Source organism: Molothrus ater, chromosome 5 (genome assembly GCF_012460135.2).
Source record: "Molothrus ater isolate BHLD 08-10-18 breed brown headed cowbird chromosome 5, BPBGC_Mater_1.1, whole genome shotgun sequence".
Classification (NCBI taxonomy): Eukaryota; Metazoa; Chordata; class Aves; order Passeriformes; family Icteridae; genus Molothrus; species Molothrus ater.
The window spans coordinates 14,435,464-14,461,992 of NC_050482.2; the positions used below are offsets into that span (position 1 = coordinate 14,435,464).

At 37.3% G+C, this 26,529-nt stretch overlaps 1 protein-coding gene across 1 annotated transcript in view; it reads left to right on the forward strand.

Moving 5' to 3' along the window:
* Window positions 1–26,529, forward strand: part of PRKAR2B (protein kinase cAMP-dependent type II regulatory subunit beta) — a 77,156-nt gene that overhangs the window by 47,897 nt on the left and 2,730 nt on the right. The window contains exons 3-10 of the mRNA XM_036400846.2: window positions 11,365–11,417; window positions 12,497–12,580; window positions 20,961–21,067; window positions 22,355–22,508; window positions 23,698–23,799; window positions 24,370–24,444; window positions 25,206–25,271; window positions 25,401–25,539. Of these exons, the coding sequence (XP_036256739.1) occupies window positions 11,365–11,417; window positions 12,497–12,580; window positions 20,961–21,067; window positions 22,355–22,508; window positions 23,698–23,799; window positions 24,370–24,444; window positions 25,206–25,271; window positions 25,401–25,539 (780 nt within the window). The remainder of the gene's footprint in view (window positions 1–11,364; window positions 11,418–12,496; window positions 12,581–20,960; window positions 21,068–22,354; window positions 22,509–23,697; window positions 23,800–24,369; window positions 24,445–25,205; window positions 25,272–25,400; window positions 25,540–26,529) is intronic.

The window sequence follows — 26,529 nt, forward strand, 5'->3', positions numbered from 1 at the left end:
CCTGGCAAAGTGAGATGTTAACTCTTTAATTTGTGCTGTAATTCTAGGAGCTTTTGTGAAAAGTGGTTACCTGGGATACAGGATTTCTTAGAATATTGGTTTCAGTAAATGTGAAGCATTTGGCTCAGGTTAGGATCTTCAGTATTTTGCCCTTTCAAATTTAAAGGAATTATAGCTTACATCTCTTCTCTCGTGAAGTAAAAATAGAAATAAAAATATTTCCTCCCTTCCATTCAGTAAAAACAATTTTATATGTATTGCTTTCCTGAAAGTATGGATCTCTTTTATATGCACAGCACAGTTTCAAGAGGAAACCAAGTTAGAAGCACATATTTTATATTTAGTTTTCAAAATGGCAAGTGCACTTTTTTCAGAGGTTTTCTGATATGGATTCAGTTGCTGAGAAATTTGCTGTATTTGCATTCATGTGCTTTTTCCTGTTGCCTTACAGTTTAATTTTCTGCTGAAATGGTGTGAGGTTGTGGTTGTGTAGGGGAATGCAAGAGCTGGTTCCAGTGGAGATCCTGTGTTTTAAGGCAAGAGACTAGGAGTTGAGGTTTGTGTAAGACAAGAAAGTCTGCAGAAAATGGAGAATACTGGAATATAGCAGGAAAGTATTTGTGGAGGTGTGCTCAGCTTTTTCCAAATAATGTGACGTAATTATTAAAAATTTGCTGCAGGAGGCCATTCATGCAATTCAGTAATTTCTTATTTAGGGAACAAAGGTCAATCTTTCTTGATCAGCTGCAGGTAGAGAAGGATGCTTTTGTCATCACAGTCATTTAGGTATGGAATAGACTGGGAAAGCCTATGGGAAAGTTTGGACTGGGAAGTCCAAACCAACTGTCTTGTCAGTCTGATGCTCTCTGAGGTCATATTGCCAAGTATTCATCAGTGAACTCCTCCTGCACACATATGGTATTTTCCTGGGGTTCATCTTTTCCTCAAGTGCAGAGTGGTTTTAAGTAAATACTGAGAAAATGGAGTTAAGTGATAGTGAGCATCATAAAAGAGTAATGCACCTTGGAGCATCCTATGTGTGCTGATGACATGTTATCCAGCCATTTGCATCCTCTTGTAATAGTATAAAACAAGATGGAGTGAAATGGCACTGTGGAATTCTGCAAGATCCACAGATAGAAGAAGAAATAAAACTGCATTCACAATATGCAGGAAAAAAATAGATATGTTTCTGTGTTTGCCCATTTAGTCTTTTGAAAACAGTAGTATTTAGTTCATAATGGTGCTAAATGTGTATGTGTGGGAGAGATTGAGGGTATTTAGAAAGCTGAAAATAAAAAAAATGCCCCTTTTTTAATGTCCTCAGAGTGCACTGTCTGCATTTCCCATTGACTAAGGACTTTCTGAGAAATACTAGTTTCAAGCAGTGACAGGTCATTAGCTGAATGAGTGGAGGCTTGGGGTTTTTTTCCTCTTAGAAAAGATTAGTTCTGTGAGACCTTGATGCCTTTTTTCTTGTTCTGAGTGTTAAGCAGTCCTGCAGTTACAGACAACTTCTATTATTAAAATATAATTGTGGGAATCTGTATTTTCAGGGTGATTATTCTCCCTCCTGTTCTTGGAGTGATAATATTTGTAGGCCATTTTTTGGCTTGTTACAGTTGTCTGTCTGGTGTTGCAGATGCAGGTGAGCATGTACTGATGGCTATGTGGGACTTGCTTTTTTTACCTTGGTGTGCAGTTACCAGTATTATTTCATCACAGCACTTTATATTTTGACTATGAAAAAGTAAAACAGCATATATATTATTTCATAGTTTTGATTTGTCTTCTCAACTTCCTTTGGCTTTTTGAAAAGAATCCTGTCAGCAGAAAGTCTTGACTTTATATTTTGGAATTGTTGAGAAAACAGATGTTCAAAATCAACCATTTTCAAAACTTGGCAGAAATATTTTCCCTAATGTTTTTTGTCTACCTGTCTTCCTGTTATATCTGGAACCTGTTTAGTAAGTTCGGTTTATCATATTTCTTATAGAGGATTATGTGAGCATGGCTTACCCATTCAACCAAAGCCAACATACCTAAAATCAGCATGCTAAAATTCCAGGAGACAAGCTCTGTTAGCTTATTCTCATTTCATTTTGCCTAGCAGCCTGGGCCCAGGAGGAATGAGGAGCATCTCATTACAGAGTAGCTGGGAATGTAGAATGTAGGGCACTTCTGGAAAATGGGAGTGGTGGGTTTAAGCTTCCTTCCCTTGGTCCCATAGGGTGAAAACCAAAGGTAACTTTGCTATAGCAACCATTCTTTCAGAAAAGATGATTTCACCTCTTTTTTAGGTGCCTATTCTCAGCTTGCTGTTTGAATCCCATATGGCTGCAGGATTTTCTGTGAAGCCTGTTTGAGGTTGAGTTTTGCACTCCCTTAGCTGCCCAGACCAAATCTTCACTCTGTGTGGGATCACAGGCTTTGACATGTGCCTCTGAAGAACTCTGGAATTTATGACTTAGGCATCATTCCAAAGGGTCACAGGTGTGTTCTGGATTTGGAATTAGGTGTACCTTCTCCATTTTGCTGGATGGTAGATTGTACTGTGTACCATACTATCATACCATAATACCTACTATTGGCAGGTTTTTCACCTTATCTGTTTAGATAAGTTTTAAACTGGTCAAATCCCCTGGCAGGACACTGAGACAGGCTTGTCAGAGTCAATAGTTTTGGATTTGTCTCTACTCTCCCTACAGCCACTCTTTACACGAGTTTTGGAGGTCACCTTCTGTTGTCTTCCCTCAATGAAATATTTTTCTGCTTTCTTGAATTTTTTAATATCTTTAAGTCTCCAGTTATCAGTGATTATTTTCTTTGTCACTCCTAGCCATTTTCTTCCCCTCACTACATCCTTTTTATAGATATCAGATCTTGTTTTTGTCTTTAAACACTAGCACATAAAATAGCCATAAATATGTCCTTTCACAGAACAACCACCACCTTTTTGTGGCATTAGTCTTTGTAACTTTTTGCAGATCCTTGACACAGATTTTCTCATGTATTTTCACTCCTGTCTTCCAGCTGCTGTCTACATAGCAGGTTCTTTTCCCTTAAATACATTTTCTGAGAGGTGCTACCATTGTCCCAGACAGTTTTTGTTTTTAACCCACTTTAAATGGGCTAACAAAATGAGCAAATATTAGGTTGCATTGTTCAGAATGTGTTTTTTTAACAGATGCAATTTATATTTGCTCACATTGTATGTAAAAGATAATAATTTAGTCTTTCTGATATCATCCTAATGCTGACTTCTCAATGAGAAAAAATATCTGTGATTGAGGTACTATGTAATCACATCACTGTATGGCTTGATATGAAATGCTAAATATGGCAGGAAGAGCTGGGTGCAGTTCTGTGCTCTGTTTCTATTCTGTAGTACTAGCAAATATAAAATTGAAATGTATGCAGAGAGCTCTGTGTCTGCTCAGGCCTTGTCAAATATTTATGCATATTTTATATATATCCCAAATAACACACTGTAGCACTGTGAACTGCTGGGCTTGTATGAGAATGGGAACAGAAGGTTACACAAGTCAACATCAGAGTACAGTGTGTTGCTACATGTTGTGCTACTCCTTATGCTGTAGTGGGAAAGCTTATGGAGGAAGTACTATAGTGCATGGTATATATTGGCAAACTCTTCTGGTGGAAGTAAATCTACTTTTGTGATGATTTTATTGTTTAATAACTACCTGCAGTGTTCTGGACACTGTAATGCATGTCTGTACTGGTTTTCACTAGCCAGACAGATGAAACCAAGCATTTCCTGAGAACCAAGTGAAACTGTCTCCTGCCATGAGCCAGAAGCCTGGCTGGGGTTGTTTTTTTCAGCTCCATCATGATAAATTGCACAAATATTGAAAGAACTGAAATAGGACTAGAAAGAGGACTAAGTACTGTGGAAGTCCTTAGGGAAATTCAGTTAAAACTCCTTTCTGGTGCCCTATTTAAAAATAGGGAATTCTTTCAGCTCCTTGTGCTGAAGTTTGAATAGATAGTTTCTGTGAAGGAGCCTGCTTAGTGATTCAAACCCCTATGACTTCAGGGAGTAGTGTGTACATCTTTGACCCAGCAATGAGTGTGCTAGCTGTGATCCAGAGTGCTTTGAAGCAGAGGAAGGTACTGTGGTTTAACACACCACAATTATCACTTTTACATACTAGATAATATTAAGACACTTGTGCAAAGGTGTCCGCACCTTTGAATGACTCAACTGGAATGAAGTTATCAAAAAATGTCTTTCTGGGGCTTCTCATGTTTCTTCAAATGGGCTTTCATAGTGATCAGTAGAATCTTGATGAAACTTCTGCTTCATTGTGAGAAATTTTAAAATATGAATAAACCCCATGTGGACTTTTAAAGAGAATCCTTGGGAGGTTTTATGACTCACTATTGGCATGGACCTCCTTCAAGATGCTACATGTTATGTTAGATACTTTTTCAGAGATGCTTGAGGAAATAGCTTGTCGTTCAACACATTAGAAATAGCACTGGTAGCAGATGGCCAAGAGAAAATGCTGTAGAAAAGTTGATTGTGTGACTCTGATTTCTTGCAAGTGTGTAGTGCAGGCTGGGCAAGGTCTTCCAGCTCTGGCAAAATGAGGGTTTTGCTACTGTAGCTGAGCACAGCCCTGGTGTTTGGTAGGTGATGGTGACAATGAAGCAATGTTTGGAGAATTGCAGCCTGAGCACTGACAGCAAGAGTAGGTACCTGTCCTTCACGAGCAGCTGATCCTGAGACAGACTGTCTTGGCAGTGCTCCCAAGACTCTGATTCAGTCAGTTCCTGCCTAATGAACTGAAGACCACTTTCCTGATAATTAAGAAGAAACAAGCTGACTGGATTTCATCCAGCTTCAGATTTTTACACTGACATTCTGAGCACTTAGTTATTGGTGCTAGGTAGTTGACTGCTCAAAAGTCACTATCCCCCAAGTCATGTGGATTGGAGGGGAAATTTATTTTTGGTTTGTTGTGTATGAGGAAATCTCTACAATATGCATGTCTCTCTGATTGCCAGACCACTTTTTCTGAGTGTACATACTTTTATTTCAGTTTGGATGGCATCTCTAATGTAAATGTTCTATGTCTGAAAGGCTAATAACACAGAATTGCAAGGTATCAGGCATTCTGTGTATTCACCTATTATGCCTAGATAAAGTTTCAGTTTTGTGACCCCCTCAGGAGTAGGCACTTCACAGACTTTTTGAGAGTATCATGGAAGTGATAGCCCCAGCGAGCATGCTTTGTTCCAAATTAGTTTATATTCAAAGTAATCTAAAATTCTTGAAATAGTTCCAGGGTTTGGCCCAAATGGTGGGTCTCAGCAACAGAGCCACTTGGTATTGCCTTATATCATGCGTGGAAATCAGATAAATTTTATCTGTCTCATTTCATTGTACACTCAGATAGATTAGAGGGTTGAGCAGCCTTTCTCTGGGCTGTTCTTCAGTCCTCATGTGTGCTCACAGCTCTTCAATGGCATCTTCCATGTGGAAGATCTTTCCAGTCAAAGCCAAAAAGACAGAAATAATAATGGTACTTGATAGCTGTAAGTTGAGACCATGACTGGTTATTTCTCACTGCTACCACCCCCAAAGGGTTGCTTTTGTTTGAATAAAAAATACTTATGGAATTGGAGTTCTGGGGTACAGGGCTGTCTTTCCAATTCTTCTAGTGGTAGGAACTGGTGAGATGTCAGAAAATAGAGTTCCATGTCAGAAACTTTGGAGGTCCAGTAGTATTTGTCTAATTCAGTTTAGAACTACCACCTGCTCTGCAGGGAGTGTCTGTGTACCATATTTCTCATGCAAGAGAAGTAAATCCTGACACAACAGGAAAAATCTCATACTGTCATTAAGTCACCTTAGCAATTTCCATACAGTTAAGCAGGGGAAGTGATGTTTTTACTGTAAGAGGGAGTGGGCATAGCTGCCATAGACAGGGATGTTTATAGGGCTGTATGACTTGCTGGTGGAGCTACAGCAGCTGGAGATGGTCTGTTTCCATGCTCCAGCCTGATAGTCGTGCTGCCAAAACTGCAGTCTTGATTTAAATGTGATGAAAAAATATTTTCACAGCTCTTCTTCTCTTGAAAAATTCTTTCTAATACAAATTATGTCTTGGGAGTTCTGTAGTTAGGAAAAAATACACGTATATTGATTGGTTTTCCTGCCATGTTTTGAATAAAATACATTATTCAGTGATTATATATGAATTGTTACTGATTTCTTTATTGATAGCTTCATTTCATGTTGCATCAAGGGAGCAAGAGAGCATGACTAATATGTTTTCTGATCTTAAAATTGCCAACTGTATGTTAATTTCCATTTTAGAATTCATTCATGGCTGGATTGACTGTACTGCTGATTTTGAATGTAAAGCATATTTACCAGGTGAAAACTAGAAAATTGACTTTACTTGGAGTGACGAGTTAGAAATTATCAAAGTTCACCTCTGTCTTGCTGACAAAGCAATCCATCTAGAGTAGTGCACATATTTCAGTGCATGTGTATTTTCATAATACACTGTCTTTTGACAGTTCATTTTTCTTACAAATACTTTGACTTGATGTATTTCGGTTTGTTGGTATTTGTGTCCATCTTGGGGAACTATATGTGAAACATAACCCTCTGCTGGAAAAACTGAAAAAAAAAATTAATTTCACTTAGCTGAGCTTAGCAACCAGTGGAGAAGTATGTACAGTGTTTGTACCACTGTTTTTTAATGCCACAATTATGTGTGGGTTGAAATATGTCCCTAAGAATAGTAGTAGGATTGCTTTTTGAGCAATGATGTGAATATTGCATTCAACTGGCACATAGCAAAACATGGCAGGGCATCTGAGCTTGGTAAAGTAGCATGGACTGAGTACTGCTGGGATGTGGAATGAGCTAGAGAGGTAAAAAAATAAAATATTGAACACTGTGAGTATTTCAGCCACCAGCAGTGTGCAGTCATTCAGAATAATTAATGGCTGTGGTGCCAGTCATTAGTCATGGTCATGGTGCCTTAGGGAAAAGAGATGGGGACCACAGACTGTCTCCTTGGAATACATGAAATAATACAGAAGGCATGCTATTACTGCATGAGCAGCCTGTCATCATCATCAGAGGGTGAATTCCTTTGTTTTCCAGGAAACACATACTAAATGGAGAAGTGGGGGAAACCAGTCTTGCAGCTTGTTGTGACTATTAGGACTCATCTCAAAAGGGATAGGAATTGCCTCAACCAATAAACCATCTTTTTAATTAATCCCGTTTTAGTCTGGGCATGTAATGCAGGTCAGAAGAATCACTTTGTTAAAGTGCCTGTTTCTCTCCATTGACTGTAACTGGAATCCAGATGACTTGTGCAGGTGGTGCATGGCTGTGTAAAAAGCATCTCAGCTCTAGATGATTCTCGTGTGCCAAACCCCAGTGTTCATGTAATAAAATTCAGTGAACCATAGTAATGTCAGAAATGGTATTTTAAGAAGCAAAATAAAATGGATCGAGTTTTTCCATGAGACATCTAGTGGTATGCACTTAGAAATAAATGTCTTACTGAAATAAGAAATGAAGGAAAGAAAATTTCATATTTAAAACAGCAGATTCACAGCATTGGTATTTTCTTTGTGACCCAAATAAAGGCAAAATAAGTACAGATTTGTAACCAGAAAAGTACATTTCTTATCATAGATGATAGTAATAAATCCATTTAGAATTTGGGCCTATGGGCACTAGTCAGGAGAAACTCAGTTCTTAAATATTGTGTCCATAACCACTGATAAACAAGAAATATTTAATGAAGGAACTTGCTGATAGTAGCTACTGGGACTAACTGAAATGCATTTATAGCAGAGAAGAGTTGTGCAGAGACACAAGCTGACCCAGAATAAATACCTCAGGAATATACTCTCCTTCTGGACTGATCCTGCTACATGAAAGGGACATAAGGTGATTCAGGATGGGCATGGATGAGAAAAATTCAATTTCTTTTGTGTGTTCTGGAAGACTTAAATGTTCAGCTAGGCCCTCTGAGACCTGTCAGTTCTGGCATAACAGTATCAAAGCTATTAAATGAAATTCCTGATTTGTTTTAACTCTTTTCATGTAGAGGTAAAGACAGGAGGTGCCTGTAGCTCAGGTTGAAGCTCACTCCATGCTCCCAGCAGCACACTGCACTGTAACACGGATTGCTGGCTCCCATGTACACATATGTGCACTAGGGCACAGCTGAAACAAAATAGTTATTTACATTGTGATGGGTTAGATGGTGCTTACTTGGCATGGTATTATTGTTGCTCTTCAAATAAAATCCCCTGAAGTTTATTTCTGACAAGACTGTAGTAATTGTAGTACCATTAAACAGTCTTTAGCAATATTTTGTTTATGTAGAAATAAATTATTATAGTCGTTCAAGAGATTGCAGACTTCCTTTTGTGGGCATTTGTAATTATTTGGGACCAAATCCAGTTTCCAGTAAACTGGACAGGAATCTCACTCAGTTCCAGAGGGACTTGTGTCAAGTTTCTTTAGGTTTTTGAAGATGCCAAGTTTTATAAAATTGAGATTTTAGTTGAGTGCCTCATACAGGGGGGACCAAGACTTTGCTTACTATGTGCAATGATGTACTTTACCATGAAATCTTTTAAACTGGATGTGGTAATGAGGAGGATGATGGGTATACTTGGTTACTAGTTTATAAGTTGTTTGTATAATAACATAGGAAGTATGGGGAATTAACAAGAGGACACCAAATGTTAATTCTTGAGCAATACTGTGACTGAACTGGCCTAGCAAAGACATGGAGGGAGGACAGGGAGGAGGAAGAGGCTGTTGTATATTTTGGTTCAGATATTTGTGCTGTGACCCAGCTGAAGAGGGAGTTGGACATACAGATGCTCTGTGACTAATAATAATAATAATAATAGGAAAAAGCTCATGGGCTCCATTGTTATGCAGGCATTGCACAGACCACCAAACAGCTCAGATAGGTGGGGATTTTTATTGTCAGGGTACAGGTGATGGTGAAAATGAGTGATTTTAAAAAACAGTCACCTGCTGGAAGCCAATGAAGGAGAATACCCATGTGCTTTGCTATGCATTTATGACCAAATTTTGAGTCAGTGGGAAATGTAATCTAAAGGGGAGCTATTATATTTCATACCAACTCTAAGGGAGAAACTGTTAAAGAATTGGGAGAGAAAAGGCAGGTTGAGTGAGAATTATCCTGCAACTGACTCTCAGATTTCAGGAAGGGAAAGAGGTAAAAGAATTAGAACAACAGGTTTCAAGGGAATATGAGAGGACAGTGGGCAAAACCTCTTTGTAAAGAGTCTCAAGAAAAGAAGTTAAAGAATTTAACTTGTTTGTTCCTCAAAGAAAAATTATAAAGAGAAAAAATGCAAATTGAGACAGCACAGGAGAAGGACAAAAAGCATAGTAAAATAAATTTGTCTGAGATATTAGAAGCTCATTTATGTCAAGCGCAAGAAGGAACCATGTACAAAATTAAAACTAGTTTGGATTATTTAGAACAAATACAAAAGAATAACAAATACAAAAGATGCAGAGAAAAAACCCAAACCAAAACACATAAAAGAAGCTAAGACCAAAAAATGTGTACAAGAAAAGATTGTGCACACAATAAGTACATGAGGAGTAACAGAAATGGTTCTGGAATTACATTTTTAGTAGGAGCACGTTCGAGGAAAGTGTTGCTCTAGTGATTAACAGAAGCACATTGGTCTTCACTAGTGTTATTTTGGGTATATGGAAAAGAGCCTAGAACAGAGAAAGGACAAATCAGACAGTACTCAATGTGTTAGGTGTTCCCAGGTTAGCTGTGCCTCAGATTTGCTATACTTGGAAACTGGAAGAATTTTCTAAATTAGTCTCAGCCCTGTTAGCAGTTACCATTGAGAATCTGAAGAAGAAAAACGAGTGTGAAAAATAGAAAAACACATCCCTAAAAGGAGGTAGGAGCTATGGATGGAAGAGACCTGTCACGGATTTGCAGATCATTTTTGTTCCTAGAAAAATTACAGACAAATATTCATTTTGTAAATACCTGGAGGAAAGTAACAAACAGCAATCAGCATGGATTTGTTGGAACTATCTAGTACCCTGTAACAAGAGATTAAAATTTGTGGATTAAAGAAAAGGAGCAGATGCCCTACATTTTCATTTTAAGAAATGAAATTCTGAATACTGTCTTACAAGAGTTCCCTATAAACAAGCTAGGGAACATCAAGCAGTATTTATATGTAAGTTGCATGAGGTATAATTGCACAACTGGTTAGATAAGGTAAACCCCAAGCAACTACTGCTGTTTCACTCATGTATTCCACAGGAGTTTATTTTAGAAACTGGTATGTTTTTTCAGCAGTAATCTGGATTATGTTTTAGACAATATGCTTATTAAATTTTCAGTTGTCACAAAGCTGAGAATGAATTGGAAGGATGCCAGAGAACAGGATTAGAATTGAAAATGATCTTGAAATGGCTTTGAAAATAAAGAAATATTTAGCAGGTGTAAGGGTATGGTGTTATACTTGGGCAGAATAGCCATAGACAGGCGCAGGAAAGATGGTTAAGCAGTGGGTTTTGAAAATTATACATGTCATAAATATTACATGCACAGACATAGTCAAGGTATTGAAGAAGACATGGATGGATGAAAAAGACATATAGCCTGAAAAATTTAAGGAGTAATTCATCTGATGTACTCAGTGTTCTGCTTGGTTCAAATACTGGGACCAGTTTGAGCATCACATTTCAATAAGGATATAGCTGATTAGAGGGATTTCAGGGATTGGCAATAAAGATGGTTAGAGAGCTAAAAACAGGACTTGCAAGGAAAAAAAATCAAGAAATATCTTTGAAAGTAAAGGGTAGGTAGGAACAAAAAGTGTTCAAGTATGTGAAAAACCCCAGCAAAGCACCTTGAGCCAACCAACCAACCAACCAACCATCCAAAGAAACACACCCTAAACCACATTGAACCTACACAGATGAAGGGAAAGATCTAATCTCTGCATCCTTTATAGATAGTTTAAATTATAAGAGAAAGAATTAATTTAGACATTGAAAAAACATTCCTGACCATTAGGTGAGATACTTAGAACAAGTTAGGTGAGAAATTGGTAAGCATATTAGCAGTCTTTCAAAACAGGGCAAGTATATCCAGAAATGATACAAAAGTGTAGCTTTGTTACATCTGCAGTTTGGAGTTGACTTGCTCTGGACCCTCTCAGCAGTTTTACATTACTGTGTATTATTGCTGTGCCACACAATGCATTCTCTGTTCTGTAAATCCTGTGAAACACTACTGTAATTGGAATTAAGATTATGCTTTCTTTTTATTTCAGTGTGTGCAGAAGCTTACAATCCTGATGAGGAAGAGGACGATGCAGAATCTAGGGTACTTCATACTTAGAGTCAAATACTTTTCAATTCTCAGGCATTAAATTTAGGAGGAAAAATGTAACAGCTTTACCATTTCTTTCAAAAAACATTGTTACTGTAATATACTTTACTAATCTCCTGGGAGTTTATGTTAAAGGAACATTTAAAAATTCTCTGTAATAGTCACCCATGTGGAACTTGATGTATTATTCTTAATTACCAAACCTGTGGTACCTGGTTAAGGAAACATTTTTGTGTAATTATATTTACCCAGAGAGCACCTGCTCCTAAAAACTCTACTTGGTGTCCTCATAATCTTGCAGTAGCTTCCTTTTTCAATAGGCAGAAAAAAGTTAAACTGAAAAATTGCTAAGATTTTTCTAGGTACAGTGTGACAAATGAGGAACTGTATTTATTTCTTTTATTTGTGTCACTACTTAGCTTTTAAGATGAAATAGCAGGAGTTTCAAGAGAATTTTAACTGTTTATATTCTGCCTAATTTTCAGGCTTGTAACACTGTCCAAAAGGTTACCCTATGGTATTACAGCTATACATAGCATATCTTGGGAAGAATATGAGTTGAACAACTTGATTGATACTCAGATGAACCAGACACTGGTACTTTAGTAAATCTCTGGCTCACTCAGATAGTGTCAAATCTGTTGTTTACTCTGTGAACTTCTGATAAAAATTTAACACAGATACTATTTCACACAATATTCTTTAGGAAGTAGTCATGGCAAATAGCTGAATGTAATAGTGGTGCTTTTTATAAAACATGCATGCCCCAAATATGACTGGAGATTGGTAGCAATAGTGTAGATAAAGGTGTCTAGAATGGCTTGCAGAAATGAACTGGATTCCACAGGTGTAAAGATCTTGTAAGATTAAATACAGCAGTGTTTCATTTGCTAATGCTATGGTGATACCATTTTATCATTGAGTGTTTATTCAAATCCTGAAGGTTTTGAAATGAGATAGTTATGAATCATGGCCAAAATATTGTGTAAAATGCTTAGTTGAATTAGCTCAGTCCTTCAGCTAGTGCTACTGTATGATAATCACTCTAAGAGCTTCTGTGTTCTATCCCTCAGATTATTCACCCCAAAACAGATGATCAAAGGAACAGGCTGCAGGAGGCGTGCAAGGACATCCTTCTTTTTAAGAATCTAGACCCGGTAAGAAATTCTTGGTAATGAGCAGCATTTAGCAGTGCTGCTAAGAATTGTTTCTTTTGAGCTTTGGAACAGAAATTTACAGATTTGACTTCTGTAACCTCTTCAGTATGCTTTTTTGGCCATTTAATAAATTCCAGAAATGCCTTTTTTAAAAACTGATACGTTGCATGTAGAGTCTTTTGTTTACCTCCACAAGTGATAATATTGAAATACATTAATATGAATCTGTACGTTCATAAAAATGAATATATTAATTGTGTTAATTATTGTATTTTCTTATTTTAAATCTTTCTGTACACTGATGTCTATAAACATATCAGTTAACTGGAATGTGTAAGTTTTTTCTGTTATTTTTTAGCATCGAAAGGTGCTGAGTGCTCTATCAAAACAGAAAATTACCCCCAAAGCCTTCAGTTTAGCTATGGATGTAATTGAACAAGTGAATTATGAAATAGAGGGAAAGAGAAAGGTAGCAGTGATGTGTTTACATTATTATTTTGCTTAATGTAGATACCATAAAAAGCTTCAGGTAATTTTCTTCCACGCAAATAATTTCTTTCTGTTTTGTATAAAAACAACCATGAGCTTTTAAGAAAGCCTAAATGTACTGAATGAATGATCTGGATCAGACAAAGGTGATAATGCTACCAAAAAAGCACACAGGATTGTTTTAGGGAAAAGGTGAGTGTATCGATCAAAACATGCATACTGAGGTTAGGATGACTCACAGCATCCCAAATGCTTTCTCAAGAGGTTTGATTCAGTGCTGTCAAGGGAGGGAGCATGAGGGAAAGAGAAACAATTATGTAGATTTTTAAGTATGAGAACAGAAAGTTTAAAATTTGATTCAAGAGGGAGTTAATGGAAGGACCAGCCTGCAGCTCTGTTTGGAAGTCAGGTGCTATTACAGAAAATGCACATTAATTTGTGCTGCAGGTTTCCAGCTCCTGCTTCTCTCTGCACAAAGACTGAACCCTGGCCCTGGGTCCTGTTCCCTTAGAAGCCCTGAGGAGCAGTCAGCCACAAAGCCCCAGCTAGCAGAAGCCTGGAGTCACTGTTATGGAAGGGCAGCAGGTCTCAGCATGGGTGCTCATACATGGGCATTCTTGGGACAGTGGGATCCTGACACAGGTTTCCTCACTCCCTCATGCTGTCTGGTTAATAGGTAGTTAATCAGCTGTTCCACTATACTTGTTCAAGCTAAAGCCATGCACTCATCTTCCCTTCTGCTCCTCAATTATTCTTCTAAATAGCTTCAGGGAATCAAAGTCATTTGTAGGTATCTGGACACGAAACTGCTTTATTATATATTTTTGTTATTGTTGGTGTGTCCTGGCTTCCCCTTGGCTGGACCATCTTACATTATGGCATTTTGGCAGACCCCTCTTGGTTAAGCTCTGAGCATTTCTCTCTTATGAGCCCTGCAACACGATAGATTATTGTGTGCTCTAGAACCTGCAGTGGTGTTAACAGGGCTTACAGCATCAACCCTCTGGATGGGATCTGCTTTGCATTACAGCAAGAGCTAGATCTTCTGTCTCAATGGTCATCAGCCACTTGGTCTGCAGAATAGGGGTCTGTTGGCTGTATTGTAATGTTGTGTAGACATAGAGCATGAAACTACTCCAGTGTGGGCACCTGATGGGCTTTATCCAAGGATGAATTCTTCCAAGGAATACTGAGGGATTATTTCCTTGTTTATGAAGCTCTTCTCAGGACTGTGCTTGCTGTCTTGATACTGATGTTTTGAACTATTTTAAAAAATTCTTCTTATGAATCAGTTCCTTGTAATAGCTAATAGTTCCCACAATCTGTTCCAGGTGTTTAGCAGAAGACTTCCCAGCTGAGTTCTCACTTTGAGGTCTGCAATCCAAAGCCTCAGTATGTGCTCTAGGGATATGTGCCCAAGTCTTGTTCACCCCCTTTTGCTCAGATTGTCCAATGGATTAAGAACACTTCCTCCTGCTTGAAATCCTTTACAGGCAGCATTCTGGAAAGCTGAGTGAGCTAATTTTTGAAAAAGACTTTTCCATTACAATAATTTTATTCATAAAAACACTGGAAAACTACTGAGCTCTGAAGGGAGCAAAGATATTAAAATGTAGCCTTCTTAAGTCTGGCTTGTTCCTTCTGTGGAGCCAGGATCTGTAGTCCCTGGGGAACTTCTCCCACTCCTCCTTCTTGTTCTGTTTCTGAGCAGCAGCTCAAGGGCTCTGCCACTGTAGTTGCAGTAATTAAATATTCGTGTGCCAGCTCTCTTCCTCACCTCTGCATCTCCATGAGAGATGCTGCAGTTTACAGAGTGGTCTATTAGCAAAAACCTCGTTCATCTTGAAGAGAGATAATATCTTCTGCTGCTAAAGCTCAAGTCTCTGGAACAAAAGTTAAGCTTTGTATTGATAGCATCTCCTGCTTACCACTGTTGTGGTTTTTGGTTGTTTTTTTCCCTTGTATTGAACTTCAGCTTCTTTCTGCTGTAGTTCATGTATGAAAGTCACTATTTCAAAGGTCACTTAGAGGGGAACAGATGTAAAAGGCTTAATGGCTTTTCCCGGATGGCCTTTTAGAGGGTGTCAAATACCATTTCCAAATACAGAATAACATGTCTTGTCACACAATAACGTCACACAGTGTCTTACAGTGTGATCAGGATTGCATTCAGTACATGATGCTCAGTGAAGTCCACCTTTTCTTAACACTTTACCCACCTTCACACACTGTATTTTAATTGGAATGGAAGGATAAGGTAGGGCTATCACTAAAGCCAAAGGAGAAGTTGCAGTAGTTGGGAGTGACTTACAGTTCACTGCTCAGAGTGTTAATTGAAGAGGCCATTTACAAATTACAAGAGCCATCACATAAAATTAAAACCCAGCAGAACCATTTGAATGTAAGGCTAAATGAGAGAGGAGAAAAAGATAACTTCAGACTTTGAGACAACTTAGGACTTGTTATACCTACACAACACTGTCTTGAGCCCTTGTTTAACTATGGTAGGTTTTGAATAACAGATAGGTAAATTTGCACATATATATTTATAAATATCATCATTTCACATATTGTCTGTGATGAAAAATATAATAATGTCAAGAAACACGAGTTCTCATACATTTCTCTGAGCAACATTCTTATGTTTTAAAGGCCAACTCTTACAGTCTAAAGTCTATGAAGTTACTCGAATTTTATGGAAACTTTCTTTAATTTTGTAGATGGATGAGGATGTGACTGGCCAGTGATTATGAGTTCAGCAAGGTATTCCTTAGTTAACTCCCTTAAATAAAAAGTAATTTTAAAGAATTGACATTGTAGCAATATTTTGCCTTTCTGAGGGCTTAATCACTTGCCATCTAGTTGCTGTCACTCAGTATCAGTTTTTCATAGTGTGTTACAGTTTTGGAAAAATCACTTCAAGAGAAGAATATGAATTGAAACATGCTTTTGCAACAAGATCAGGGAAGGAGGTTTTGCAGAGGTACTTGGTTACTTTTTAGAGGACCAGATCAGGGAAGAATCAGGAGACAGATCTATTCAGATGTTTGTTTTCTTCTTCCTTTCCTATATTATATTAACTCATTCTTCTTCTAACATATATCTTCCTGTTCGTCTTCCCAGGAAAACCTCTTCCTCTTAGAGTATTGTTTATTGTCCTGCTCAGTTGCCTGCCTCCCCATTGCCAGAAACCATGATAATCCTGTTTTGCTACCAGGATTGCCATGATGTGCCAGACTGGTTACTCTGCTTGCACCCTCCTTTGTGCTCCAGGTGCTGGAGGTTACCACAGTGGCTCTGAAGCTGCTCTTTCCCTTCCACTTTCACTTTGTGTAAGCCAGCAAAGAGAAAACAAGATGATGACCAAATGTCTTCAGCCCCTACAGAGAACAAGCCTGAAGATGCTGTCACTGAAATTTCTCTCTGTTCGCCCTAACAGCTGTTTTATCACCAGGAAGAATAGCAGCAGCAGCTCATCTACTGGCCAAGGAAGCCTTCCACACTTTTTACAATACAATTCAGAGTTGTTCTTTTGGTTTTGTCTCTTTAGAGGACAATGTACTGGGGTGATTAACAACAGGCTATTTGGTTTGGAAATTACAGCCCATAGGGCAGCAGTTAAAGCACCTGATGAATCTTTTATCAGAGCAAGAGGCTGGCTCAGGGGGCTGATACCATCAAAGCTGAGCTGTGCCCTTGCACTTAAAGTCTGAATCCTCTCTTTGGCAAAAATTCACAAGCAGTGTTAGAGCGTCTATTCTCTTTCAGAGAAGTTTCATATTGGAGAGCTTTGCCCTGTTAATGCTTGTACAGAATACATAAAATAGGTCTTGACCCTTTTCTAAAAAGTAATAAATTATGCATTTTGTTCACAAATAAGCAAAAGCAATTTCTGGGCATATTGCCACTTATGTACCTGGAGAATTAGTGTAAGAGAGCACAAATATTGATTAATCAATTAGAACTTATTAACTTGAAGGAAGATGAAAGGGAACATAATGTAACTGTTTTATGAATAGTGGAACCTTATACTTAAGGTCAAATCATTCCTTGAAACCACTAACAGAAGATTCTCATGCTGCTGTCAGGTTCTTAAGAATTTTGGTGAAGAATTAAAACTACAGATTTTGGAGCAATTAATGGAAATATACATCCCACCCCCCACCCCCCCCATACACACATACATACATACATACATACATGTGTGTATATATATATATATATATATACACACACACATTTCTAGATATATCAAATGTGTGTATAATATATGTAACTGAGCCCAGAATGCTTGAACATATTAATACTCATAGATGACACAAAGGTGGTGACACTGAGGTGCCCTTCCAAAGAAGGGCAGTGGAACTGGGACAGGGTCTGGAGCACAGTTCCTTGAGGAGCAGCTGAGGGAGCTGGGGGTGTTCAGCCTGGAGAAAAGGGGGCTCAGGAGGGACCTTGTCACTCTTGCACTGCCTGACAGGAAGCTGTGAGCAGGTGGGTGTTGGTCTCTTCTCCCAGGTACCAGGACCAGAGGAAATGGCCTCAAATTGACCTAGGGGAGGTTCAGATTGGATATTAGGAAAAATTTCTTCACTGAAAGCGTTGTCAAGCACTGGAAGAGACTGCTCAGGAAAATGTTTGGGTCACCATCCCTGGAGGTATTGAAAAGATGTGTAGTGGAGGCACTTGGGGTAGCTACAAACTATGAAATGTGTTACTGAGCCTGACTGATGGGCGTGTGTATGATTTTTGAGAGACAGAGTACTAATTTAGCATGTAATTGTGTGGATGAAGGTTAAGGTATATTCTTAAGGAAAATACTATTGCTTAAAAATATGTATTGTACATTGAAATACAAATTAGAGTCTTTGATGGTGAAGAAATGAATGCCTTTTCATTAGTTTACAAGTGGATATAACACAAGGGAACTAAATATTTTGAACTGGATCAATATTGCTGCTAACATTTTTGTCAGAGTTCCCCTGGAGTATATGTGCATGGTTTTGTTTTGAAAAACAAATGTGGCGAGGTGTAGACATGAATTCTGTAATTTATCTTCTACAAGGTTCAGAGTTGTTGATTTAAGAAGTCCTTTTCTTCCCATGGTTTCCTTGCCTGTGTCTTGCTAACATTTTCTACATCTCTCCCCCTCCCCACACCCAGCCCCCTTCCTTTTCTGGTATTGTCATTGACAATTTTATATCATATTGAATATTAATTTGTTGATATTTCAGATTGCACAAAGTGAGGACAGGGTGGGCAGCAGGATGCCTTGTTCACGTGATAATATTCTAATGTTTTTAGAAGTCATATGAGCCAGGGAACTACAGGCCAGTCAGCCACAGACCCCACCCCCATCCTGATTTCATTTTACATATATTTTTGAAGGTAGAACTGCTTTAAGGAAGAAGAGCATTTAGACTGCACCATTTTACAAAATACTAGAATTAATTCTGTTTATGAAACAGATCTGCTTTTTAATTCTAAAATTACTTATCTTTATCTTTTCAAAATAACAGCAGAGGATGCCAGTAAATTGAGCCTCAGTCTGGCAGAGATTCCAGAGGATTCACACAGAGCAGACTGGGCAAGCAAGTTATGTAATTCTCATGGTAAAAGCAAAAACCATGTTCCTGGTTTGGTTATTGCAGTCCACTTTGTCTTAATTTAAAGAGGAAAATTTTAGAAAAGGGACCACTTGTCTTTAAGTTAGTTGCAGTTTATTTAGGAAATTAAAATAAATGTGCAATGCTTCAGCAATTAATAGACTGCTCTCAGATGTATTAAATAGCTTAAAGTATTTTTAACATTTTTAAAAGGGAATTGGATTTGTGAATTCTACTCTGTTGCATTAAAAAAATTGTAGATTTACATACTGGAAAAGTTGTGGTTTGGTGAGCTTGATTCATGGTTATAAGTTGAAAATATTTTAACCAGAAATCCAAGATGAAAAGCACCAAATAAAGATTTTAATTATATGTATGACTCCTCCGTTGCAGGAAATAACCATCTTTTTGGTTTAATCTTTTTTCCCGAGATATCTTGAATGTGTTTTAAGTTCTGGAGTTTGATGCACAGATAATACATTTTTCTTGCCTGGCTTGCACCTAGATGATAACATGGCCTCTAGCTCCCATGAAGTGGGGAGCATTCTGTGTTCTCACTTGTTTTCAAAAGGCAGACCAGGACTGTTGGCTGGGGAGCCACTTTGCCAATTCAGATGTAAAGCCAGAGGAAGGGAAGGTGCTGCTTCAATTGCCTTAGACAAGCTGATATTAGGTCAGTTTTGCAGATTCTGTAGGAATTTCTTTTTGTTTACATAGAGAGGACTGAAAAGAATGAAGTAATATTACCTATTCATTCAAGCATGGAAGTTTTTTATAGGCATCTCCTGTATGTCTCTTCCAATGGCACCCACTCACACTTTTCTTTCTCTGAAATGAGCTATAACACATTCACTGATACCTGAAATGATCCATCTGTTTTCAAACACATACCTGTCTATACTAACAAAGGTACTAAGCAGAGGCACAGTTAAAGGATTCTTTGCTGGCCTAGGAGGGCTGCAGGATCTCTCCCTGTGCTTTACCATGACCAGCTGTACTAAGGATGGATAATGTCCTTCTGTTGTTCTTTGTGCCCACACACAGCCAGCTCTGTGAAGGAAAATTTGTATTTAGCTTCCATTTTTCAAAAAGGCTTGGATTACATGGGTACTGCTGGTATTTTTAAATGCTTTCAGTAAGTAAAAAATTCAGCAGCATAAGGATGGAATTCATTACAACTAATTTATCTGTCTAAAAATTGTGTGTAACTGGGATTTACAGTGGGTCTCTCCATCATCAGAGGAAAGAAAGCTCAGAATCATTCTCTAGAGATTTCCCTATCTTGTATGGTTATCTCTGTCCATGGGCTGCAGGAGTACTCTAAGGGACTGACTTAGACTGGTGTTCTTTGGACAGGCAAATGCCATCCATCTTTAGTGGCTGGAAATGCTGTGAATGGAACCATTGCAAAATGCATATCTAGAGGCTTTTTTTACCATGATTTTCACTAGTTCTGCTTGTTCCAGTATGATACATGCTTAATAAGTTTCAAGAAGTAGAGTATAGTGTTTTAGACATATTGCAGGATAAACCCAAAATAAAATTTAAATTTTTAAGTTAACTTTTTACGATTCCTAATCCACAATGAGCTGTGTTTGGGTTTTTTAGATGTGAATAGTCAAATTTACATAAAATAAGACAAATTAAGTAATTAGTGGGTGGGTTTTTTTGTTATTATACAGTTGTAATTCAAATGATCACATTTTCTTAGTCTGTTAACATTTCTCTGTCAACAAAGTAATTTTGTAGTGTAAATTCATACTTTCCAAAGAATCCAGCATTTACTTACTCAGCCAAAGCACTGCAAACCTTTATGGCTACATCTGGCCCAACATTTTGCAGGCATTGTATAATTTAGACTTTCAAAATACTTCACAATCATTTTGAAACTAAATTCTGTAAGGAAGCTCTAAGGACAAAATCAGGTAAATGTATGATTTAGAATAATGATTACAGGGGTTTTTTTTTGCAAGGACATAACATTGCTCAGTTGGGAAGGGTGAAATTCTGTTTTTGGATGGTCATGAGCAATTTATGTTGCAAAGGAGATCTCTTATCATTTGCAGTGACAAGTGGGAAGCTGTGCTCTGAACACTGGAAAAGCTAACACTGAATACTAAATAGAACTGTCTTTTTCTTATTGATCCACACATTTCTGTAGCACGAATATTTTCCACCATTAACATCTTTTATCTGCATATTGGGAAGCTGGCCAGTTAGTTAATTCAAAGAGTAAAACTGTAGAAGCAGATGATAATTTCTTGTCTTTGTGTTATTTTAAACAGGAACAGATGTCTCAGGTGTTAGATGCAATGTTTGAAAAGATGGTTGAAGGAGGGGAACACGTAATTGATCAAGGGGATGATGGTGACAACTTCTACGTCATTGACAGGTGAATTGCTGTGTCTTATTATAGCACAAAGTACTTTGCAAAAGTCCATTGAGAACAGTCTGTATTCTATGAACTTGTATTTAACACTGACATTCCAGCTTTTCTCTTGGTATTCAGTGACAAGACTCATGGGAATGGGTCAAAGCTGTGCCAGGAGAGGTTCAGATTTGACATTAGGAACCATTTCTTTACCTGAGTGGTCAAGCACTGGAAGAGGCTTCCTGGAGGTTGATGTCCAAAGCCTGTCAGTGTTTAAGGGGCATTGGGACAATTCTATTAATAAAATTCTTTCACTTTTGGGCAGCCCTGAAGTGGTCAGGTAGGTGAACAAGACTATTGTTTTAGATCTTTTCTAACTGAAATACTAAATGAGACTACCATAAAAGTGTGCCCAGATTCTGTGCTGGAAAGACAATATTTTTCAGCCTTGTGAGGTTACAGTTTGTCGTCTCTTGTCCAAAAGGCTGCAGGGACTTTACAATATTCTGTCAATCTTGTGGATTTTACATGTAGGGTATCACCTCTGTGTCCCTTATCAATGAAATAACTGCACAGATTTTTGCTTTACATTCACATGATTTATCAATGCACACCATAAAAATATTCAGCACAGAGGAAAATGATGGCTCAGCATCAATGGGCTTGGCAAATTTGTGTTTTACAAGATACCAGATTTTACTGCATTCCCAAAGAAAAAAAAAACCAACCAAACAAAAAAAGCAAGCTTTTAAATTAATGATGGAGAGAAGAAATGCACACTAGAAAAATGCATATATTTACTTCATGATTTTACTTTGCTTTTCAGATACATTCCTTCTGTTTCCTGCATCTCGGTTGTTTCATTAGAAATTACTACTTTAAAATATTTAAAATATTTAAATATTAAACTTGCATCATTATTTCAGTGCTCCTATCATAGCAATTTTTGCAAAGACTTGACATTTGTATCTAGTGTGGTTAAAATAAAATTAAGAAACAGATTCTTAGTAAGATTTTAATTTTTAATAAGTTCTGGTAATAAATAGATCACTGTACGTCCATTCTATTTTTAAACTGAGTTAATGTAAAAACTAATAACCCTATCCTTCCCTTTAAAGAGACACCACTTTTGTTATTTATAGAAGTCATTGAGATGTCTTTACAAGGTGTTTAACACCATTTAAGCAAGCAAATATGTATTTCAAATGCTTTATTTTTGGAATTCATGGTATAAAAAATATAGTGAGAGGCTGCTTAGCAAAGCCAGGGCTGGATTCTACTTACTATACTTTTATATTTTATTAACAGAGGTACATATGATATTTATGTAAAATGTGATGGTGTTGGGAGGTGTGTTGGAACCTATGATAACCGAGGATGTTTTGGTGAGTTGGCCTTAATGTACAACACACCCAGAGCAGCTACAATTATAGCTACCTCTCCTGGTTCCATCTGGGGTTTGGTAAGTAGAGTACTTCTTTTAAGCTACTTTTTAAAAATATGTATTTTATACAGATTTTACTGGCATGTGGATCAGCATTAAAAAAAAAACCTTATAATATCAGCAAGTTTAATTCTAGAAATCCTGAGAAATCCCAACACAATTCTATCTTTTTTCAGAATCCACAGATGAAAATCTGAGGTTTAATAAAACATTGATTTAAAAAAAAAATTATTTTATTTTAATTGCAATTTCCCAAATTGAAAACCACTGATAATTGCATATTAATTTTTTCCCCATGCCTTGATTGGAATGCCTTTGTTTCCAGAGTAAAATTCCAAAAGGAGGTTGTTTACTAGTGTTATACTTCCTGGATCTTTGACAAGAGTAATTGAGTTTACCCCAAAAGTAAGCTGAGATGGCCATCATTTCAAGATGTACATATTGATCTAATGACTGATCCCAGGACTGAAATGAAATGTGGTTATTCACCAGCCTAATCCATGTGACTTCTGGGGTTGTTTAGGGCACTGTAAGAATGGCTTTAAATTCAATTGGGTCGTGTTGGCTGTAAGTGCCCCTGTGGGGCAGGCAAGGCTTACAGTGCATTTTCCCTCTGCTTGTCACCAGGGCACAGCCACACAAAGTAAAGAGAAGAAAACACCATAAGTGTAGTTTTTCTGTCTGGTTCACTTGCATGGCCAAATCTTAAGGAATGTCCAGTTGGCTGTTCAGGGCAGCAGTGAGCCTTGTTCTGCTGAAACAGCAAAAGTGGACTGTGACCTAAGACCCAGACTCATGGATCTTGGTTTTTTCAAAACCCTAAAAGCCTCTTTGGGTACATATCAATTTGTACAGGACCGCAGGGCAATGAATAAACTTTATAAATTAAACATTTCAATATTGAGGATTTCTTAAATATCCTGAATTCCCCACTCAGTGTTCACTGCTGTAAATGCTACCCTCTGTCGGTGAGCTGAGTATGTACCCTGCAGGGACTTTCATAGCCATTTTCAGGGTAACTTAGGAGCTCCTGATTGACCTCTAGAGGAGTGTTTCTCAACTGACAGTAGGGAGAGACCAGCCAGCTCGGCTGACAGCTACACTGAGTGACTAAATTGGGTAATTTGGTCATATACAGCCAGTCCTAAAGTATTTTCTAGCACATATTTTCAGTTAATTAACTCTCTTTTTCTCTTTGTGTTTACAGGATAGGGTAACATTCCGAAGAATCATTGTAAAAAATAACGCCAAAAAGAGAAGAATGTATGAAAGTTTTATTGAGTCATTGCCATTCCTTAAATCTTTAGAAGTAAGATTTCTATTGCATTATTTTAATAGCTGTGTCAGAGGTACCTGATAAGATTCTGCTCTTGAGGACTTTAAATTTGGCAATCAAAGTGTCTCCACAATAGAAGTTTGCATACTTTTGTTTCAGAGAAAGACTACATTTTAATTTTGTTTTAATTTAGAATAAATTATTATTGTTCATATTGTGTTTTAAAACACAACTTTACTTTCAGTTTCCCAAAGCTTAGTTTTACTAGATATTAGCCAACAAAATTAAACAATGACTTGGGGAATTTAAAAATATTTTCATTTATCAGCTATATTTTTACATATATTTTTGCATGCATGCTTTTCTGAACATAAATTTTGAAGGCTTCAAACAAAAATGGAAGCTTATCAGAATGGCTGTTCAAACTGTAATATAACCTCTGGAAGACTATTCAGGAGTTCTTTTTTTTAATGGTAATCAAAACAGGAAAATAAAGACACACTATTCTGTCCAAAGATTCACAGAAATATGAAAGGGCTTTCTAAATATATGCTATCATAATGTTAACCAAATATTTCTTACATTTTCTTTTTTTAAATGAAGGTATCTGAGCGTTTAAAAGTGGTTGATGTGATTGGTACCAAAGTGTACAAAGATGGAGAACAAATCATTGCTCAGGTACAGTTTCTTCCTAGTTTTAGTTTTTCTTTCATTATAGGCAACAGTAATCATGTTATTTGTAGACAATGCATACTTTTAAACCCTATTTTTATTTCTCACATAAAGAAAATCAATGAACCTTAAATGTAAGAGTAAGAGGTGGTTATTTTGTTTCAAAAGCTCACTTTTCACTTATGTTATTTTCAAGAACAACCCTCTTTGTTGGTATAAATAAAAGGGTCAACATTTTTTAGCACACTTAGAAATTCAAACTTGATAAGTGTGCTTCCATGGAGAAGCACTGAAGACTCACCTTGGTCTTGTTAAAATATGGTCAACTTTTCAAGAAGACAAAAGTTAAACTCTTCAGGATAGGCAACTGTGATTGTCTTGCCCCAGCATAATTTGTGGATATGACATAGGCCCTGGAGGCTTTTCATACTGAAAGTTGCTAAGGGAAATAATTTGGGAAGAACACAGAAGTGGATAAAGGTAGCAAGGCTCCTAAAAGTCTTCCACAACATTGGTTTTCTCTGCTTTTTGTGTAAGGCACAGTCAGCTATGTCTTTTCCTGAAAAGGCCTTGCTGTTAGTTCTGTATAGATGCTTTGATTGTTATGTGTCTAGAGTATGGTTTTCAAATTAAAAGTGGTTTCTTTTGCAACAGGTATCAAAAAGAGGAGTTTCAAGGCACTGGTTGCAAATATTTTGATGATGTCATGAAATGAAAAGGGAAATTTTTCACTTTTTTACTCACTTTCTTTTTTTTCTCTTGTGCAGGGTGACTTGGCTGATTCTTTCTTTATTGTGGAATCTGGAGAAGTAAGGATTATAATGACAAGGAAGGTAAACATCCCTAAAACAACAACCTTTTTTTTTACCATTGTCACTAACTTTGCTTATGTAATCCTGAGTTTGGCAAATCTCTCCTCTAATACTCTTTCTTTCTCTCTCTTTCTTTCCATGACATTTCAGGGTAAACAAGATCTAGAAGAGAATGGAGCAGTAGAAATAGCTCGATGCTCAAGAGGACAGTATTTTGGAGAACTTGCTCTTGTAACTAACAAACCCCGAGCTGCTTCTGCATTTGCTCTTGGCACTGTCAAATGTTTAGGTATTAGTCAATACCATTTATATCTAATATAAAATTATATTTAATCTGTTTGGTTGTTTCTATTGTCACTCTGTCTTTCCCCAGAATATAAGATTTAAGGCTGTTTCAGTAATCGCCTATTATTGTCCATTACTATTTGTGTTATTTATCTGCAAAAATCACTTACAATTGATAAATACTATTACCACAATTTCTCCAATATTTCTCTAATTGTATGGAAGTAAAAATTCTGTTAGGACAGTACAGAATATTGCTGCAAAATACTTATAGCCATCAGATAAATGTCTAATACTCTGCAGAAAGGTGAGTTGTTTCTTTTCTCAGTAGACTGACTCATCTAAGAAATAATTCTGTTAAAAATCATGGGCCTTTTTATCCCCATGACTTAAGCTCTTAAAAAATTCTTTTGTCTTCACTAGCTGTTAATGTAGTCATCCCATCCCACTGTAGTCTCAGGCACAGGAAGAGTGAAGACTGTAGGAGTTGTGCTCATAGACAACCCTTCATATCCATTGCTTTTCATGGTCTGATGTTAAGCTCCTACCTATGGGAAAACTGCAAATATCTAATATAAAATGATATTTAATCTTTTTGGTTGTTTCTATTGTGACTCTGTTGTTAAGCTCCTAACTATGGGAAAACTGCAAACTGTAAAGGTAGATTTGGCATTCCTGCATAACGATTTGATGACCAAGTAACCAAAAAATTTATCTATTTTTTAAAATTCCTAACTCAAAACAGACAGAGATCATCAGGCAATAGAGATCAAAGATATGACAGAAGGGAAAGAATAACAGGCAGTGGTCAGGAAGAGACAGGAAGAGTGTTGTTATCCATAATGGCTGAATAACAAAGCACTGGCACTTCCCAAACAGCAGATTGGGATTGATCTCAGATTTCTCAGGAGACAAGAGATTACTGATTACTGGTTGGAAGTATATGAAGTTTCCTCCCTGACCTATTGGCTGGAACTGTAGAGGATCACATTAT